Consider the following 22,396-nt stretch of genomic DNA (forward strand, 5'->3'; position numbering starts at 1 on the left):
GCAGTATAGCCGCTAGTCTCCCATTTTTAAGAAACAAGAATGAGGCCTTACCGAACTCACATATTCGCTCAAAGACTATTTGTAGTCTAAAGACTATAAAACAGAATGCTTAACACTAGCCCATTTACATTTTAGATCAACCTGCGTCCGTCCGGCCAGTAAATCGGCCTCTCCGCATATGGGGTCGTTTAGTGGAGTTTAACCAAAATAATGACATGGACGCCATTAAGCTCGCGGACTTACAAAGTTGCTGTCTAACGATTTTGAACCCAAGTCGAAATTAATTAAGATTTGTCAACGGGCTGAGTGTCATGTCAGTGACACAGCGAGTGCCGGAAGTGTAAACGCGCCCGCGCCCCCTCGTATCGCAGATGGAGGCCTATTTTATAAGATTTCCGCTCCTTTGTGTAGTTTTTCTTCAATGATTCACAATAGTTGCTAGATTTTTTATTGAGTTATTTACTTCCTGTATTGCTAACGGGAAATGCCATGAATACAAAATGTTGAAGCTATCAGTCACAAAATCTTGCGATAGAGGTATTTAAGGTAAGCGAAATGAAATCTAAAAGTCTATGACAGAATTTATAGACTAACTAGCTGTTGCCCGCGACTTCGTCCGCGTGGACTTTAGTTTATAGCGCGCGGTGTCAACAAAATTTGTGTAAAATTTAAAAACTTTTTAAAACCCTGGTAAGTGGTACCCCTCTTAGGGCCGCGTTACACCGGAATGGCAGCGCTGAAAGTGCTCGCCTCGCCGCTGCCATTCCGGTGTAGCGCGGCCCTTAATTAATCAAAATACCCAAAAACAGCTGTGCAGTGTGCACATAATCTATACTAATATTATAAATGCGAAAGTATCTTTGTCTGTCTGTCTGTCTGTCAGTCTCGCTTTCACGCCAAACGCCAAAAGTATCTCTGTCTGTCTGTCTGTCTGTCAGTCTCGCTTTCACGCCAAACGCCAAAACTACCGAACCGATGGTAATGAAATTTTGTATACAGATAGTCTAAAGCCTGAGAAAGGACATAGGCTACTTTTTTTACTGGAAAAAAGGGTTGTAAGGGGGTGAAAATGCGTAAATTTGTTCAAATTAAGTTAGTTCCAACAATTCATAATAGATGGCGCCGTGCGTCTTCTACATCGCGCTGACGCTTGCTCAAAAGTCTTCCTATAAGACGTGGTATCATCTTACATTTAAGTTTCGATTTTTTTCGATTGTTATATCTATTCTACGGTATTAAATAACTCAGTACTTTATCTGTGCAGTGACGTAACCTTAAATTTATCAATGATAAATAGTTTATGGGTAAAGTTGTGTAATCGGAGGGCTAAATAAGCTTTAAAATTTGGCATAAAATATAAAGTTTAATATAAAAAAATGAAATACTTATTGTGTGCACACTGCACAGCTGTATTGATTTAAGGGGTACCAGGGTTTTTTTATAAAAGCTTTTGACACCAATTTTGTTGACATCGCGCGCTATAAAGTACTATAAACTGAAGTCCACGCGGACGAAGTCGCGGGCAACAGCTAGTATTATACATAAAATATGTTTAAGATTTTTGAAATTTTATTTTAATACACATCCAAGACTCGGGAAAATTGAAAACTTTTTGTTCCGCCTGCGAGACTCGAACCCAGGACCCCCGGGATGAGCGCTGGCCACGCGCAATGCGAATTCATTTTCATCGAAATTTTCATGGAAATAAGATATTTTCCCACATCAAAATGTAGCCTATGTCCTTTCTCAGACTCTAGAATAACTGTATACAAAATTTCATTGCAATCGGTTCAGTAGTTTTGGCGTGAAAGCAAGACAGACAGACAGACAGACAGACAGAGATACTTTCGCATTTATAATATTAGTATGGATTATAATATTATTAAACATCATATTCTAACGTATTAAAAACTATAAACAAAAACATACTAACTAATAAGTATGATAAGTTCTATGTTACAATAAAGTAAAAATAAAAAACGCCATCTGTTGAATCGTATTAGAACTAAAATGTTCATTCCATTGATATATTTCTGGATTTTTTATAATATTATACATAAAATATGTTTAAGATTTTTGAAATTTTATTTTAATACACATCCAAGACTCAGGAAAATTGAAAACTTTTTGTTCCGCCTGCGGGACTCGAACCCAGGACCCCCGGGATGAGCGCTGGCCACGCGCAATGCGAATTCATTTTCATCGAAATTTTCATGGAAATAAGATATTTTCCCACATCAAAATGTAGCCTATGTCCTTTCTCAGACTCTAGAATAACTGTATACAAAATTTCATTGCAATCGGTTCAGTAGTTTTGGCGTGAAAGCAAGACAGACAGACAGACAGAGATACTTTCGCATTTATAATATTAGTATGGATTATAATATTATTAAACATCATATTCTAACGTATTAAAAACTATAAACAAAAACATACTAACTAATAAGTATGATTAGTTCTATGTTACAATAAAGTAAAAATAAAAAACGCCATCTGTTGAATCGTATTAGAACTAAAATGTTCATTCCATTGATATATTTCTGGATTTTTTATAATATTATACATAAAATATGTTTAAGATTTTTGAAATTTTATTTTAATACACATCCAAGACTCGGGAAAATTTAAAACTTTTTGTTCCGCCTGCGGGACTCGAACCCAGGACCCCCGGGATGAGCGCTGGCCACGCGCAATGCGAATTCATTTTCATCGAAATTTTCATGGAAATAAGATATTTTCCCACATCAAAATGTAGCCTATGTCCTTTCTCAGACTCTAGAATAACTGTATACAAAATTTCATTGCAATCGGTTCAGTAGTTTTGGCGTGAAAGCAAGACAGACAGACAGACAGACAGACAGAGATACTTTCGCATTTATAATATTAGTATGGATTATAATATTATTAAACATCATATTCTAACGTATTAAAAACTATAAACAAAAACATACTAACTAATAAGTATGATAAGTTCTATGTTACAATAAAGTAAAAATAAAAAACGCCATCTGTTGAATCGTATTAGAACTAAAATGTTCATTCCATTGATATATTTCTGGATTTTTTATAATATTATACATAAAATATGTTTAAGCTTTTGAAATTTTATTTTAATACACATCCAAGACTCAGGAAAATTGAAAACTTTTTGTTCCGCCTGCGGGACTCGAACCCAGGACCCCCGGGATGAGCGCTGGCCACGCGCAATGCGAATTCATTTTCATCGAAATTTTCATGGAAATAAGATATTTTCCCACATCAAAATGTAGCCTATGTCCTTTCTCAGACTCTAGAATAACTGTATACAAAATTTCATTGCAATCGGTTCAGTAGTTTTGGCGTGAAAGCAAGACAGACAGACAGACAGACAGACAGACAGACAGACAGACAGACAGACAGACAGACAGACAGACAGACAGACAGAGATACTTTCGCATTTATAATATTAGTATGGATAGTCTCTTATAGTATTATCTTATATCTTTAAACGAGCAATTCTTGTATACACATATAAATATATATATATATATATATATATATATATATATATATATATATATATATATATATATATATATATATATATATATATATATCGACGGGTGCAAAGTAAAAAAAGTCATCTGCAATTTTGAGTTTTTTGTTTTTTTGTAGAAACTAGCTTAAAATATCATGTTCTACAACATAGCAAAAACAAAAATTCAAATATCACCTTATTTTTGGTACTTTTGTAACGTAAAAGAAGACATCTACTCCTGTTTTGTGAAATTGCACGATGTAGATGCGGATAACTACCGCTGGTCGTCTATACGCGGGACGCGCGGGGGTCATGTTATATGGCATAAGCGGCTATCTGCCATATAGCTTTTTCTACGTTGCCATTGTGATTTAGATGTCTCAATTTACTTTTGTAAATTAGTATTGTTTGTGATGTTTATGAGTACCTATCTATGTTAATTCTTATTGTTAGCTATATTAATTGACTTCTAATTTCCTACTGTTATTTTTTACTGTTGTTTAATGTTTAGAAAGTCCAAAACGACTTTTTAAAGAAGTTAAAAGTTTCCAGAACATAAGCGATAGATTTATCGAGCAAAATACTGTGTTGTCCCGATGAAGTTATTGAACATCTTACAGAAGACCTTGATGTGTCAGCGCTGAAGATAAAATGAGTATACTTAAGTTAACTTCGTAAGCAGGGGCGTAGCGTACCTTGGCGGGGCCCCGTATAAAAATTTGTTTGGGGGCCCTTAGGAAGGGTATAGATTTCTCAAAAAAGAAAAAATGTTTGCATAAAATTAAAATAAATATTTATTCATCATAATTATTATCTATCTGTCACATTTTTAAAAACAATTCAAATTAAATAATATATTAACACTCCAGTCTCCTTGCCTTTTTTCGGTAAACATTAATATCATTCATAGCTGATGATGACTTTAGTTTTTATTAAGTTTCTGCCTCTATGGACATTAGACAATAGTGACAGGTCTGACAGGCCCATAGAAGTTCTTAAAATTTGAACGCACGCTTTAGGGTACCTATGCGCGCACGGGCAACTTAGTTGCTCGGCGATTTATTTGTCTCTTGATGAAGTCTAGGAGTTAATATGAAAGTGCGCGCACGTAGCGACGCAACTCTGGGCAACTTTTTCGTTGCCCAGAGCCCGCGACGCAACTGTCTCCTTCCCTATTGGTTTCTATATAAAGTAACTAAAAATTTTTTGTGGGTATGCTCTCAATTTCATAAAACTAGTATAAAATTTCCCGAGAGTCAGCCGATCGCTTCATAGTGGATGCACCCATTATTCTATTTTTCGACGCTTTCTTCGGTTTTTTATAGCGAGTGCAACGACCACTGCAGCCGTCTCGACCAAATCCATGTTGATGACTGTCAAGAAAAAAACTGAAAAAAGTCGGGTTGCTGTCGCTCTCGTGCGTGCACCCCGACGACATGGCAATTATTTTTTCGGAAGAGACAAATAAATCGCCGAGCAACTAAGTTGCCCGTGCGCGCATGGTCTTACTCGGGAAAAAAGAAATTATTGCTTTTTTTATTTTTCTCATTTCTGAAATTGAAAAAAAAATTATGAAGTTTTATTAATTTTTGCTTACGCACCTGGGGGGCCCCGTAGGTCGGGGGCCCCGTATAATTGATACGGTTGATACGGCGGTAGCTACGCCCCTGTTCGTAAGATAAATCCCCATGATCTGAATACTCTAAGTCAGTCACACAAGTTCACTCTCAGTCTGAAATAAAACAATATTCTGAGGATGTCAATAATAGAGATTCTCAGCAAATTAACGAATTCGCGAACACCCTCAGAATACAATTCATCACTTCATCCATCCATGACCTGCTTCTGTTTAATAACTCATACATGCAATCGAGTTTATTGTCCTTTTCAAACTGTATATCTTCTAAGACAACACCATTGATATTTCTTCGGCAGTGGAGGCATCAAGTGAATGTTCTACGCCTTCCTCGTTAAACACTATAAAAAGCCGTCAGTTCAGTATTGATCTAAAGAAAAGGCAATTGAGAAATAAAGACACGAGACGTAAATTACGACAAAATTTAGGCAAACAATTACATCAGTCCAGAAATGGGAAATTGCAACCTGCAAAACATCATATTCCAGCATTTGCAAGTTTAACTGTAGTTTGAGTTTTCCTATTAACTTATCTTTGACCGGTTTTAGGATCTCTGTGATCGTGAAAAGCAATTGAGAAATCGTTGAAGTAAAAACTCATTTTTTGTTCTGAAGAATCGTACATACACTCCTCCGATGGTGTAAAACGTCCGGCGATGCTTATGATGTTATAATAAGCCCATCATGATTACAAGTGCCAAGTACAAAGACTAAATAAGCCTCTGCCTAAATTATAATAATTAACAACATAGTTCCTTTACTGATAATGATACTGAATACTTTTAAAATTAGTTTTAAAGTAATTAAAGTATTTTTGAAATTAAAGTATTGACACAAAATTTCATTTTTCTTGTGAGAAATTACGATTATTTTTAAATGGGAAAGTGTGTTTGTTTATTTATTTGTTTGTTTGTCCTACCTTCACGCTGTAACAAAAAAACTAATCGTATTGTTTTTTGGCAGACTTATTTGAAAGGATGAAGAGTAACATAGGCTACTTTTGGTCTTGGAAAAACATCATGTTTCTAAAGGAGCTTACAGAAATATTTGCATTTAACGCGATTTATAAACTCCACGCGAGCGAAGCTAGTATTTCATATTTTAACTTTCTTCTAAATCGTGCACCTTGCACCAAATCGACAACGTAGAAAAAGATAACTACGCAAACATGTTCTGAATTTGGTGTGTCTATGATGTAAAACGGTCTTTAACTGCGTATTTTATTAATATAAAGTTTTACACTTTACGTATTCACTGATAATCGTACTCGTAATCGGTAAAAATACTTTAATTAATCTAATTTTTAATCCCCACGTAGAAACGACCAAGTGGTAGTTAACTCAGTTGTCATATTATTAAGCGCAATGTAGATGAAGTCAACTACAATATCTCGTAAATTAAACATTATTAGAAGAAATTAAATATACATGTGGATTCATTAATAAATAATGAAGCAATGATAGAAATTTTAATTAATTTGATTGGAAATTGACAAAATGGGAGCATTTTTTCCTATTATGCGCTCTCCTGAAAAGTAGCTGTTTTGTAGATGACTCTTTTTACTTTGCACCCGTCGATATATATATATATATAGTATATATATACTGATATTATAAAGGCGAAAGTTTGTTTAGATGTATCTAGATGTATGGATGTTTGTTACTCTTTTACGCAAAAACTACTGAACGGATTTCAATGAAACTTTACAATAATATAGCTTTTACATCAGAATAACACATAGGTTACAATTGTAACCGACTTTTAAAATGGGGGAGGTGTTATGTTCGTTTTCTTATGTTCAACGATTACTCCGCCGTTTGTAAACCGATTTTCAAATTTTTCATTTGGTATATAGGGTATCATCCCAATTTGGTATTATATTCACAAAAGTGGTGATCTGATGAAGGATCCATAAGTAATCGAGGGAACTCCTCAAAATTTATAGGGAAACATGTGGTGACTTCGGTTTCGTGAGAAGTATTCTAAGCATATGCTACCAACAAGTAAGATTTTACACCGAGATATACCTGATATACCGTGGTTCGGAAGGTGCTGAGAGAACTCCTGATTCTTTATAGATACAAGTTTGGGAGTTTCGGCGTTGTTTTAAGAACGGAAACCATATGCTACTATGCAAATTACATTCATCATCAACATCATCATCATCACTACCATATACCAAGTTATTGGTACTTTTAGATTTTAGATCGAGACTCGAGTTTGTCAAGCGATAATTTAAAAAATCTATACCTACCTAATATTATAAACCTGAAGAGTATGTTTGCTTGAACGCGTTTATCTCAGGAACTACAGATCCAATTTAGAAACTTATTTCAGTGTTAGATAGCTCATTTATCGAGTAAGACTAAAGGCTAAGACTAATACGACCGTAGAAACTCAGGAAAATGTGGGAAAAACGGGGGAAATATTAGAAATTACGAACTACTGGAGCAATTTTTATGGCAATATTTGGCACAGATATAGAGTAGACCAAGTGAAGGGAGTAGGGACATAAGCTATTTTATATGGGAAAATGTACGGTTTCCGTAAAATTCCTAATTTACGCGAGCGAAGCCGCGCGGGACATCTAGTTTAGTATATAGGGGGTTTCGGGGGCTATAAATCGATCTAGCTAGGAATCATTTTTAGAATACCTAGCAAAGCTCGGTCAAATAGCTAGTATTAATTATGCAAGACTGTTAAATAAAGAGTTATGAAGATCTTTGTAAGATATTTAGTCGCAGAGTAGATTAATCCCTTTTAATCTATTTTAATCCAAACACAACAATCATTATACATGGATTTGTTCTCAAGGACATTTTGTGCTATTACTGGATCTTTAAACAAATATGAGAAAACCCATGAACAATGGTACCATATTGCTTTAAGCCGAGATAACTATGACAAACAATGTACGGATTTTACTGGGATAAGTACTAATAAATGATTACAAAGTAAATATATAATTATACCTATCTACATTAAAAATACTTCTGCAGGTTTATCATGACTACAGTAGAAACGCAAGGAAATAGTTTTTAGGCACAGGGTAACAGATTTCTCTGTAACCTTGTCTATTAAACTGGAGAAATAAATTATTTGTATCGTGGGCATTGGGTGTGTTATGCTAGATGTATAAAAATATGGTCACCAAAAACTTTTCAAATTCAAGAAAGATAGCAGCTGAGTGAAAAAACCGTTTACAAAATTTTAATAGAATGTTTAAGTACACACGGTGTCCCTGATATAAATTTTCTTATGAAAATTTCAAAGTGTTTATAAGTTTCATGATGTGGGGTGGATGCGAAAGTTTAATGGGTTCCGTGCACCTGCCCGCCTCTGATGAGTCACAAGCGGGGGTTAGATGTTCACTAAACTTGACAAAGTGATACTAGAAAACATCGCGTCCGAAGAAGTTTTACTTTTAAAAGCACAATAATGAATTGCACATCTGCCGGGCTGATTTTGAAGGAATTTTACTTTTTTATTACTAAAAAAAGTTAAACCATAAAAATGCAGATGTTCGATAAAATTTTTAAAATTCGTCACGTGTAAATGTTACAGAATATACATCCCTAAACAAAAAGGAAGCAAAAAGTTACCATACCAATAACAAAGTTGTCAGGAGCTAATTAAAAAATTTGTAATTTTTCCCCATCCGCAACCTCAGGTCCGTACCCCTGACACCAACTTCGTGCGACCCTTACAGAGGTGCCAAATTAATTAACGTGTGTAAATTGGCCCCAAGTTTTGATTAACACCGGAATTATTAAAAAAGGTGTGTCATCCCTGAACATGAATGTTTTGATAGAGGCAGGCTCCAGGGATAATTTGGTTTATAAATTATAAGCTATAAGAACCGTAAATTTTTCTCATATAAAGGATAAAAAGTATCCTATGTCCTTTCCAGGGACTCAAAGTATCTCCATGTTTGGACGTGAAGAGGCAACAGACAGACGGACTGACAGACAGACACACTTTCGTATTTATAATATTAGCAAGGACACTGTACAATGTATCCTCGAAGAAAATGGTTCATAGGCAGTATCAACTTCTCTGATAGTAAATAGAGACCGAAGGAACATTAATTGCATTATTCATACCATTCTTTATGATTCATTCTAATATTATGCTATGTAAGTCAATTTGTTGCATAAATCATTAAAATAAAATAAACTCTTAAGAATTTTTGTTTTAAATTAAGTTATATATAATATAGCACTATTTATGACGTTACTATTATATAAAGAGACCTCTCCACGTTGTCCTAGAAATGACGAATACATGCTTGTATTCGTCATTCCTGGAATTTACTAACGTGTAAACGCCAGAGGGCCGTTTAAGCTATCAGAGTTATCCATTATGGCGCAATGTGATAGATCTTAAGGCTTTAATTTCAAAATAGAAACGGATGTAAAATTTATTAAATTATAGGATATCAATACTTAGAACTAATATAATATATTTTAGGGAGTTGTTGATTAATACACCAGTAACTAGTTTGTTAACTTGCTCGGAAAATCGACAACAAATTAATAACTTTTCCGTCGATAAAATATTACCAATTAGTTTAAAGTATGTTTTCCACCTCGCTAATACTTCGACGACCTATTGTTTCGAACTTTAACGAAGCAAATTGATTTTTAACCGATTCCAAAAAGGGAGTTTGAACTGTCTAGAGCGGTGGGTTTTCAATTTTGACATGGGAGAGCCATGCTTCGGCACGAATGGGCCTGCTCGACCGGAGAAATACCACGTCCTCACAGAAAACCGGCGTGAAACAGCGCTTCCGCTGTGTTTCGCCGAGTGAGTGAGTTTACCGGAGGCCCCTACCCTTTTCCTTTCCCTACCCTCCCCTATTTCCTTCCGTACCCTCCCCTATTCCCTTCCGTACCCTCCCCTATTACCCCTTAAAAGGCCGGCAACGCACCTGCAGCTCTTCTGATGCTGCGAGTGTCCATGGGCGACGGAAGTTGCTTTCCATCAGGTGACCCGTTTGCTCGTTTGCCTCCTTATTTCATTAAAAAAAAAATTTTTTGGTAACTTTGGTAACTTTTTTAAGAATTAATTATTGACGGACCCCCAAAAAATAGGATGTTTTGTCTTTGAATGAATTGTCTCAATGCTGATTGCCGGTGGTCAATGTTGACACTTTGAAGTGTGAATAATTTGCGATGCATAAACCAGTTATGCATCGCAAATTATTAATTTTAGACTAAAAAGTTACGACGAATTATGATAGCCGCGAGAGCCATGTCTTTTATAATACCCAGCTCGACCAGAAATATCTTAAGTTGTGTTCATTGGTAACGTGGGGCGATGCGTCGACTAGGGTTAAGCACCTAGTCAGCGCATCGCCCTACGTTACGTTACGAATCTGATTATCCGTTAATTCATTAAATATAATACAATATTTAAGACACTTAAATATTACAATCCAAAAATAAAAAATAAATAATTTGATGTCATTAATGATGATTGATGAAACAGAAGCACAGAACGTTTATTACTAAAGAAGATTGCAAGCACAACGCTTTTCTAAGTTAGCAAATACCAAAACTCTTATGTTTTTTTTCCCCAGACGGAATTGCCAACTCTGATTATCCGCTTCAATTCAATAACGAAGTGACGTATGTTTACAGAAACCTCCCCCTATATGGCCCTCGCCCCTCAATGACATAAGTTTTTACTCTTTCGCCGTTTTTACGCTCGGTTAGGTTACACTCGGTATTACTAACAAGTGTACAAGGTGGCATTGATATTGCATTGGAGATAAGGCTATTTTATTATGTCGTCTATCCACGTAGGCCATGATGGACTGATAGAGATTACGAACGTAAAGATATTCGCCTATAGAGCCATTTCCATGTTGGATAATGAAGAAATTCTTAAAATAAAGGTTCTAATTTTCAGTTTACTGAAAACTGTTTGTGAAAACTTTTCAAAATTTAGAAATCTTTTAATTTTAATAATTTATTAGATACGCGAATCTTGTGTTGCTACTTACGTAAAGGTATTTTTTTAATTATTAAAAAGATATAAGTTATTAGCTATTACATTCTATGGTTATAAAATTATTGGAATGATTTATCGAGGATTTATAACACATCGACGTGAGAATCTAATACACGAGCGATAGCAGTTATTTAGCGAATGAAATGCAACGAACCGTCAAAATCTTCTGCACTAGCAGGATGAGGCGTTCCCGAGTTGACGAATTGGATTAATACATAATATGACTAAAAGTTTTTTGTTTCTGAAAGTTTCGAAAATAGAAAAAAATTAAATAGACAATATAGTGTTATCATGAAGACGAACGAACAAGAAATACGTCGCTAGTCTCTTTATCAATCAGTTTCTGCTCATACTATAAACATGCTTTAGGAACCAAGATAAACATGCTGACATCTCGGTGTACGTATACACAGCGGTTCTTATCCTACCTAACTGAAATAGATATAACAACTACAATAGACGGTTTAAATTACTCCAATCCAGTGATCGAATCCAGTACTGAATTGGTACTGCTATCATGTAAACGGGTAAGTACTGGAATATGAACATACAACGTTTATCACTTAACAGACTACAGTGTACCTATTATATTGCTATTTTATATTTTATATAATTTTTTCGATAAAATTAAAAGTTTGCTGTCGCAAACGGCAAGCAATATAAAGTGTCGGCATCAGACTTCTAGCGCCGGCGGCCATATTTATAAATGACATCCTTTCAAGAAATTCCCAGATTGTTATTTCTCAAGCGACTTATTTCAAAAATAGTACGCCATGATTTCTTTACTTTAGAGTCCTTTGATCTTAGCATTTTAAACTGCAGTGCGGTTTAATTTAACAGCAGTTTATCTTAAACTTGAAGCTTGTAATCATTTAAGAAAATCTTTTTACAGAAACTTACCTAGCTTACCAATTCAAAAGATCTTTAGGCATTTAGACAACGAAGTCAAATGCTCTTGAAAGTTGCATCTAACTTTTCTAAAGTTATTAAATCTGTTTTTTAAATAAGTATTATTAAAATGACTGCGTAACTTTATAAATAAAGTATCTTTATTTTTATTAAGACTCTCATATTAATTCTTTTTAAGGGATGTCTTTGAGAGTGCGTCAGTGTACTTACTACATAGTAAATTAATGTAGATACTAGATACTTACTACAAAGGTAAAGCCTATAATAGAATATAATATCTACGACATACAATCTGACATATATTAACATTTTCTCACGGCTTCCTCTACGTGCTTATTACTCTGTTGACACTGTGAATGTATGCAAAAGCCACGTGTACAGAGCTAATGAACAAGTCGTACCGCGATAACGCATGGCGGGTTCCAATCTGGAAGTGTACCTATCCTGTCACCTACCCCGTACCCGAGTACAGTGTTCTAATTCGGGGACGTCCCCAAAATGACGCTAGAATGGAGTTAACTGGATTAATTTCGCTTACTTTAGTAGCGAGATTTATGATTTCTTTACACTGACAGCAGTTTATCTTTTCAATAGGCTTGTTGATTGGTTAACTTTTTGACGCCGATCGAAAGCATTAGAGCCTAGATAAACCGGCATAAATAGTGTGTAATATATAATTTTATTCACGTTTTATGTTAGGTTCTACGATTAAAATAACATTATGTTCTACTATGTTAAATTCATAAACATAATACTTATTGATATTTTATTCAACCTAATGCATCAAAAGGATTATTAACGCTCCAAATGATTTTTACCAGTAAAACAAAAAATAAGACCATTGAACTAATATTACTACGTAGTAATAATAGTTCAATGAACATGACCAATATCTATATATTAATACGTGAGCCAAAAACTTTGTATCCCTTTTGACGAAAAATGGGGAAACGTAGGTGAATGAAATTTTGCACAGTTATAGTTTAAATGTTGAAGGAGTGCATCGAGCTAATATTATTTTGAAATTATGCTTTTATCATACATTTCTTTAACAAATAAAACATTACACACACTACAACACACACACTAGGAAAAATAACAGATTTTTGAGTGACGAGCCTATACATACGAATTATACTCTTTTATTTTTATGGTTGAAGTCTGTTGACAACAAGGTGACAAATCGAAAATGGATTATAGTTTTTTTTATTGAATCTTATGATACTATTAGACAATGCTTACACGGCCAGTGTGAGATCAGCTGAGTCCCAGAGACAAAGAGACAAGAGTTGAAAAAAATATGATAAAGACATAATTATCTTTTTACAAAATATAGGTAGTAGTCCTAATGTCGTTGAAACTAAGGTCGAATTTCGACCATTGGGCGATCTCTAGTTTTTATAAATTCTTACAAACCTACTTGAATTGAAACGTGTCAATAGAAATGTTTCAGGATAAATTTTTGAAATTGGAATAGAATCGTTCGTTCTATAAAACGGGATTCTATCACGGACGTGGAGGTTTTTTGCGCTGGGTATACCTAGGTTGAGCTTTTCGAATAAGTACATTGTTACAATGTATTACAACATTTTAACTATTAATTATAATTATTGTATAATTATAATTGTGTATTGTACGAATTTAATTATAACAATCTTAATTACCAAGAATATTACGATCCAAACGTCAGTTTTTCCGACATCTTGTTTTATCCATCAGTTTCTAAAATATGATGACGTTAAGGGACTGTTTCACCACTACCTCATAAATGTCGGATAGGTTATCTGACACTTATTTGACAGTTATAAAGTATGGAGTATCTTTCAGATAATTTGTGGATAGCCTATGACCTATTCGACACTTATCAGGAAGTAATGAAACAGTAGTATCAATTAAGTCTTTAAATTTTTAATTTATCAAGGATTATATTTTGTATTTCATTTAAAATATAAAACCAAAACCCTCATTCACAAGCTCACGCCTCAGTTTTTAATTCGGCTTATCATTTTGTATTCAATTTATTATTGAAATAAACATCGTAGAATCCGGCGCGGATTTGCCTCGGCACGTCCCGGTGATAGCGTCGCCGAAATGCCGCCTATCTGCTTGCGAGATCGTTTGTTAGCTTATTACAGTAATGATGTTTACTATAGACCGGTCATGGAACTTTTTTGATAAAAGGCGGCCCGGTGCGAGTTCCTTATCCGGTTCATCTTGCAGATTAGTATTTATGGATCTACTTTCAGTCGCTGGGGGGGGGGGGGGGGGCCCAGCGACTGAAAGTAGATCCATAAAAAATATTTAAATTAAGTAGTCTAAGCGTTTCAACATTCAAGTGGTAATAGAAGTGTAGAATGTAACAATTAAATAACTAAGCAAAGGTTTAATTTTGCGATTTTTGCTATGGAAAGGCCTTGAAAAAAGACGAAAACCCCTTTCTTTATAAGCGTGATTTCTAGGTGTTTAGTTGTTAAGTAACTTGTGTAACAACTAAATAATCATAGCATGCTGTAAAACAGCGACTGCCCTACTTCCCCAGTTCGCTAAATATATATTAGTTGCTTACTTCACTATCGATTTAAATTATTAGGTATTAACTAAAGTTACATGTTGGTTTTTAAATAGGACATTCTTTAAAAAAGTTACCTTTCAGAAAAAAACAACTAGATTTAGTATCGAAGTTGTCTTGTCCTGTTGTTCTTTACATGCATTAGATGCGAAATGGATCACCTAAAATCTAAATATTCAAGTTATCGAATGTTACTTTCTACAATAATAATAATAATAATATAGAGAACTGAAGAACGAACATATTCAAGAAAATATTCCCAAACGTAGTCCAAAGGCCATAGAAGTTAGACGTCACTTTTTTAGACTCTTTCTCTTACAACGTTTTGCCATGTCACCATAACTGGATAAACGATGATCCAACATGGCCGAACAATTTAATAACACCATAATTAATATTACATGATGGATAACGATGACGATCAAACGACCCTACGAAATTAGTGTCAAAGTTAGTGAAATTAAGATTTTGGAGAAATAATGCGTCCTTAAATATTTTGGCATGATAGAAATTCTCATTCTAGTATAAGTCTAGTGGACCGGATAAATAATAGGCATTGATGATAGCAGGAAGAAGAAATTTACTCAAAACAATGAATGAAGGAATAAAAATGTTCTAGAAAATATCTTTATTTTAATTACACTTGTAATTCCATTGATAGTCAGATTAATATATCCAGGAACGGGGATTCATCAATGCAAAAAGAATAAAAGCAAGGTCATAGGACCAGGAAAGCAAACACACTAGTGTCTAAACACACCATGCCGAAATTCCGCGGCGGAAGTTCGGCATGATTACGTCAGCAATGTCAAACGCATGTAATAATATAAGTTATAACGCGACGTAATTTCGGCATGGTGTGTCATTGGTAATTTAAAATACATTGCAGGCAGAATCATGCCGAACTTCCGCCGCGGAACTTCGGCATGGTATGTTTAGACTAAGGGTTGATTCAGACCGCAACGCGACGCGTAGATGCATTAATTGTAAATTAGTATGGATTTGACAGATTCGCAAGACGTCTGACGCAATTGAAATCTGTCATATCCTTACAAATTTAGAAATGCATCTACGCGTCGCGATGCGGTCTGAATCAACCCTTAGGGTTAATTTAGACCGCAAAGCGATGAGGCGAGGCGAGACGCGGCGCAGCATAAATTTGTATGGATTTGACAGATTTCAATTATGTAGAAGTCTTGCGAATCTGTCAAATCCATATAAATTTAGAAATGCATCTACGCGTCGCGTTGTGGTCTGAATCAACCCTTACACTTAAATTACCGATGACACACCATGCCGAAATTACGTTGCGTATTGTATGCGTTTGACATTGCTGACGTAATCATGCCGAACTTCCGCCGCGGAACTTCGGCATGGTGTGTTTAGGCTGGCTTCTCACTATATCACAAGCCGCGCCGCGCCGAGCCAGCTATTACTCGAGTGAGCACGAGCCACAGGCGAGCACGAGCCACCCCTTATCACGGCACGTTATATCACAAGCCGCGCCACGCTGACAAACATTCAAGTAAAATTAAACTTTATTAACACGATAATACATATCATTTTGCTCTAAGTCACTACGTTAAATAAGTAAATTTTAATGAAATGCAACTTTATTCACTAGGCAACTAGGTTGCATTTCAATCTATGCCGCTAATTTTATTATATTAAGTTTAATTCCTTTATTTTGATAATAGATGCCGCTGCTTGGCGGCTACATCGCGCTATAGCTAGCACGAAGATATTTGTTATAGGTATAAGGTGAATAACTAGTATGAAGATATTTCCATTCACACTCACTCTTGGTGTTGTAGAATTATCATGCCAGAGCGATTGTAGTCCCAAGGTAGCCGTTTTCGTATTAATTTCGTGATGTTGTGCTCGAACAGAAGCGTCATTCTTCACCAGTACGAGTGGAAACATAATAATTAATATTATTATTGTGAATTATAAAAGTAGTATAGCATCACGGGGAACTGGGAAGGTTTTGAGCAATTATTATTGTTCGGAATCGTACATCTTGCAAGCTTTCGTCATCATTCCACGCGAAAAACATACCATCATCAATCCTCATCACCTTGGTGAGTGGCAGTCTTCCACCGTGCATTTTTTGCGTAACATCCTGCCATGCACTGTAAATATTCAGAAATGAACTGCCACCAGTATTTGAGGACCAATACACGCCATAGGAATTTAGTCCCAGCCCCCAGGGTATCCCACCCTGGGACTTAAATCCCTCTGGCGTGATAATTCTACAACACCAAGAATGAGTGTAAGTGAAAAGAGTTTCATATTAGTTAATCACCTATAATGAAAATCTTCGTGGTAGCTATAGTGCGATGTAGCCGCCAAGCAGCGGCATCTGTTATCAAATAAATTAATTACACTTAATTTAATAAAATTAGCGGCATAGATTGAAATGCAGCCTAGTTGCCTAGTGAATAAAGTTGCATTTCATTAAAATTTACTTATTTAACGTAGTGACTTAGAGCAAAATGATATCTATTTTCGTGTTGATAAAGTTTCATTTTATTTGAATTTTTGTCGGCGTGGCGCGGCTTGTGATATCACGCGCCATGAGAAGGGGTGGCTCGTGCTCGCCTGTTTGCTCAAGCCGCGCCTTTGAAGTTACCGACTTTAATCGGATCGGGACGCGCCTGCACGAGCGGCGCCGCGCCACCCCTTCACACGGCGCGTGGCTCGAGCGGGCGCGGCGCGGCTCGTGGTAACACGCGCCGTGAGAACGCAACCACGCCACCACTTTCTTCGAGCGCGAGGCTCGAGCTGGCGCGTGATATTAAACGCGCCTGCTCGAGCCAGCCCGAGCCACCCCTTCACACGGCGCGTAGCTCGAGCGGGCGCGGCGCGGCTTGCGATAATACGCGCCGTGAGAAGCCACCATTAGACACGACGGACATGACAGTCCGTCTCACATTTATTTTGCCGATTTTGGTTTTTAACACTGTCTAAAAACATAATTTGAATAGTATGTATTCTCCTACATTCGGAGCTTCATAACTAATTACTTATTTCTAACTTCTAAAGTTCAAAATACTTTTTTAACATTAATAATTTAAGTAGGTATATAAAATACACTACGTTCTAAATTTGAACGTTGTTGACTTATAATAATTGGTCCACAGAATTCGCCGACCTCCTTTGAATTGGTGCTGATGATGAACTACGTTACCGTCAGGTGGTCTCCCGTCTCCGGGCAGCTGTTTACACGTTATATCACGTACAACAGCACATTGGAACTCGCAGCTATAAATCCTATCGCAATGACTGCTGTGATGAATGTTCCTCCGTGTATTAGCGATTTGCGAACAAAATGTTTGTTACGTTCAACGGCCAAAGGTTATTCTCGGTCCTTTAATTTAGTAGAGTATAAAATTTTGGGGATTAGATTTTCTGCATTTCGAAATGTTCAAAGGTTCTTCTTGGTCCTTTAATTTTGTTGGGAACAGTTTTTTTTAGTTACAGCAACAATAACAAGTGATTATTTATTTACATTGAAGATTTAATAAAAAATAATGCCAACTTTTTATGACATTTAATTGATTGGGGGTAGATACGGCGGGCTTTTGCATATTTTACACGATTGCCGATGATCGATCTCGATTGTGCACGTACAGAAGGACCTTTACTATCAATCCGTACTTAATATTAGAAAGGCGAAAGAGCGTCTGTCTGTTACCTCTTCGCGCTTAAACCACTGAACTCATTATCATTAATCATAATATTTGGTGTGTACCTACTTACTTTGAGTCCCGGGAAGGGACGTAATATGATAATTTTTATCCCGGATTTTTATGATTATAATTGAAATAAAAACACTAATTGTTCAGCGGAGAATGAAATGAGTTTAGTTTTGGCAGCGCAATTACTGTTATCAGGAAATTGTTAATACGATCGGTGAGCGGAAGTAAAGATGCGCTTCATTACCCATTTAATTTCATTATATTATGTATTACTAGATGTTGCCCCCATTTTCGTTCAATAGAAACCGTCCATTTTGCCGGGACAAACAAAAACTATCTGAGTAAATTTTTAAAGTAAGTAAATTTTTCGCGGTTCTCAATGTTACTCCATTCCAAATTTTGTCTAGATATATAAATGGCTAAATAAATGGCAGTGGAATCAAAAAGACGAACATAATGATTATCATCGCAAACTATGAAGTTAAAATAATAATTAGTAAGTAAGTATAAAAAATAGAGATGTTGATAAACCGAAAGACAGAAAAAACCTCTTACTTGCTTGTCTATTTCAAGCATTGGTACGTTATACAGTTATTTTAGAGCGCTAAAATTCGTCAAAAGGGAAATATGCAAACTGAAACATATCGAATCCATTAAAAATAGACACATCCGATTCGAAAAATCAACGTCGGCGTATGAATTGTTGAACTGTTGAACAAAAATACACTCCTATTAAATTTTCACGAGCAGACGGACAGACTAAAATAGATTGGCATACGTGTTCCACAAAAGGGTTAAATCATACCTGGTGCTGTCATCGACAGGGGAACAACGAACATCACTAGACGAGTTTTTAATTTAAATTGATATGCAAGAAAACGCAGCGCTGTTTACTTTTGCTCTACATTTTTAAAGAATTATGGGATTACGATACCCATTGGGATTTATACGTGGGAGAGCCATGCTTCGGCACGAATGGGCCGGCTCGACCGGAGAAATACCACGTCCTCACAGAAAACCGGCGTGAAACAGCGCTTGCGCTGTGTTTCGCCGAGTGAGTGAGTTTACCGGAGGCCCAATCCCCTACTCTATTCCCTTCCCTACCCTCCCGTATTACCCTATTCCCTCTTAAAAGGCCGGCAACACACCTGCAGCTCTTCTGATGCTGCGAGTGTCCATGGGCGACGGAAGTTGCATTCCATCAGGTGACCCGTTTGCTCGTTTGCCCCATTATTTCATTAAAAAAAACCCGCTGCTAAAGGCTCTTCTAAATATTAACTTTTTTGAAAAGATTCATGAAGAATCATGAAGTTACCTACTAACACTAACTACATAATATTTTCATTTCACACTGTATTATGTGCGCTTACTCCATTATTGATTAATGGTTGTTCTACCAACGCCACGGTTGCTCTTTCTTAATCCTGAAATAACCACCACGTTTGTCCCCAGGTATGGTGGTGAACGGTTTCGTGAACGTGGTGATCACCACCATCGAGAAGCGATTCGGCCTCCGCTCCATGCAGACCGGCGTCATAGCGGGCGGGTGAGTGCAAGTTCTGAAGGATTAAGAGTTGGGAAGAAAAAATATTTTGTTCAAGTCAGGGAATGGAACGTTGTAAATTAAATGGCCAAGTTTCTGACTTTGGAGGGATACGAGAGAAAAAAATAATTAAGTTGGGTAGTATTTTTAGATTTTTAGGGTGGACATTCATTTTAGTATTAGGCACGGTGAAATGAGCCAAATGGTAAGAGTGGAATCAAAAAGTAGGAGTTTCTGTAATATGACCTTAATAGCCAATAATTATTCTGCTCAAATATAAGACGCTTTTCATCCTACCTTCAATTTCAGCTACGACATGGCGTCCTTCGCGTGCTTAGCTCCTGTAACCTACCTGGGCGGTAGAGCCGGCTCCTCCAAGCCGCGCTGGCTGGGCTGGGGGGTGCTGCTGATGGGCACTGGCTCCCTGCTGTTCTCGCTGCCCCACTTCCTGGTGCCAGTCTACAAGGTGGCGGGGGAGGAGCCCGACGACCTGTGCGTGATGAATCGGACTTCGGTAAGATTTGGAGGATATGTAAATGCTAGACTCTAGAGGATGGGTATTGGGTACATAGTACTTATACAGCATTAACAAAACTTCGTGATAATACTAGGTGTTTCTCCTATGTAGAGATAACTGGGAAGTAGCAGCGCTGACAGAGTCAGCCTTTTATAATATTGTATGGGCAAATTCATGGCCGTGGCTATGGATTTTAACCTTACAAAGGATGATTTCTATAACTAAGCCAAACGTCTTCGATTATTGACTAATTTACACATTGCTAAATATTCTTCCTCACAATTTCTCGTCATTTAAATATTGATTGAACTATGAATCGTGTCTAAATTCTATTACTATAATATATAGAGCAAATCAAAATGAGCCATGAGGATTGCATTATCATCACTATTGATTTCCCAACAAAAACTTACTAGATTCTTCATTCTACTTGTCTAAATGTCATGACTTACATAATATAATATTATTATCTTACAATTCAAAAGCTGTACAATCAATAAGATGTCTACCTAATTCCAACTAGGTAGAAAACATCTTATTCAAAAGTTAATCCCATTAATCCCTATTAAAGCACACAATATGCTGCTGCTAGACATATTTTATGAGCTAATACACATTTTGAGGCCGAGGATCGGCGCATGTAACAAATATCCTCACATTAAGCTGGCTCCAGTCAGGTCGATTATGCTGGAACGAAACCGGTTGGTATTGTTGGGACTGCGCGAGCGCCGCGAATTGTGTACAGAATGTTGTGTAGCCTTTGTTGCCTTAATTGAGTTTGCGAAATACCTACCTATAGAGTATAGAACCTATTATTATGTTCATTTGATGCTTCAAAGATGAACAGTATCAAGATTTTAAAAATTTAAAGACGTAGTAAATACGTGGGAGAGCCATGCTTCGGCACGAATGGGCCGGCTCGACCGGAGAAATACCACGTTCTCACAGAAAGCCGGCGTGAAACAGCGCTTGCGCTGTGTTTCGCCGAGTGAGTGAGTTTACCGGAGGCCCAATCCCCTACCCTATTCCCTTCCCTACCCTCCCCTATTCCCTTCCCTTCCCTAAACTCTCCTATTACCCTATTCCATCTTAAAAGGCCGGCAACGCACCTGCAGCTCTTCTGATGCTGCGAGTGTTCATGGGCGACGGAAGTTGCTTTCCATCAGGTGACCCGTTAGCTCGTTTGCCCCCTTATTGCATAAAAAAAAAGTCAATGTATGACTTTATTAAGTACGTTTGTGGGCCTCGTTAATATTATTTTGTAAAGGTATTAGGTACTACCACTTTGTGACAACTACATCAGAAGTATCTAAGAACTATAGAATATACGACTAAGACATGACTATCGCTAAATGTATATATATGAAATGAAATAATGAAAGGCATTGATTGATATACTTGATTATACAAATGACCATACCTACTTTGCTTACACAAATACACATCCTATACTACCGAAACTGTACCAAAAGCCAATATCCTCTTCTTTACTTTGCTCTCATCAGATGTGACGATTGATGACAGCTATTCAAAGACGATCCACGATACTTAGGTAGGGCTTTAAAAATGTCTTTACATTCTCTACTTCTCTTACTATTTAGCGATCTCTTTCTCATTTCCTCTCTCTTCCAGCCTGCTCTCGACTGCGACGGCGGCAGGAGCTCCGAGGGTGGCGGATGGGCGGTGGCCATCTTCGTGCTGGCTCAGCTGCTGCACGGCGCCGGTGCTACCCCGCTCTTCACACTTGGCGTCACCTATATAGATGAGAATGTCACGAAGAAGATGTCTTCGGTGTATCTGGGTGAGTGTTTGGACGTTTGTGGTTTGAATAATGTTCCGCTTTAATGTTGCTGCCGCGGACTTGCCATTCCAATGTCTTTTTGGCTGACTTCCTCCTTGAGTAGTTGTAGTATTGGAAAGTTCTCTATAGGTTCCCAAAATTAGTCAGTAAAATCCGGATTTTAAGTCACACTTTGCTGACTAATTCAAG

The 22,396-nt window shown here is 36.7% G+C and overlaps 1 protein-coding gene across 2 annotated transcripts in view; it reads left to right on the top strand.

Annotated features, from left to right (window-relative positions):
* The window catches only part of LOC121730358 (solute carrier organic anion transporter family member 4A1), a 62,465-nt gene that overhangs the window by 24,757 nt on the left and 15,312 nt on the right, over positions 1-22,396 (top strand). For both annotated transcript variants that reach the window (XM_042119367.1, XM_042119368.1), the window contains 3 exons: positions 19,799-19,892; positions 20,199-20,403; positions 22,039-22,207. In XM_042119367.1, coding sequence (XP_041975301.1) covers positions 19,799-19,892; positions 20,199-20,403; positions 22,039-22,207 — 468 coding nt within the window. The remainder of the gene's footprint in view (positions 1-19,798; positions 19,893-20,198; positions 20,404-22,038; positions 22,208-22,396) is intronic.

This window comes from Aricia agestis, chromosome 9 (genome assembly GCF_905147365.1).
Source record: "Aricia agestis chromosome 9, ilAriAges1.1, whole genome shotgun sequence".
NCBI classification, from domain to species: domain Eukaryota; kingdom Metazoa; phylum Arthropoda; class Insecta; order Lepidoptera; family Lycaenidae; genus Aricia; species Aricia agestis.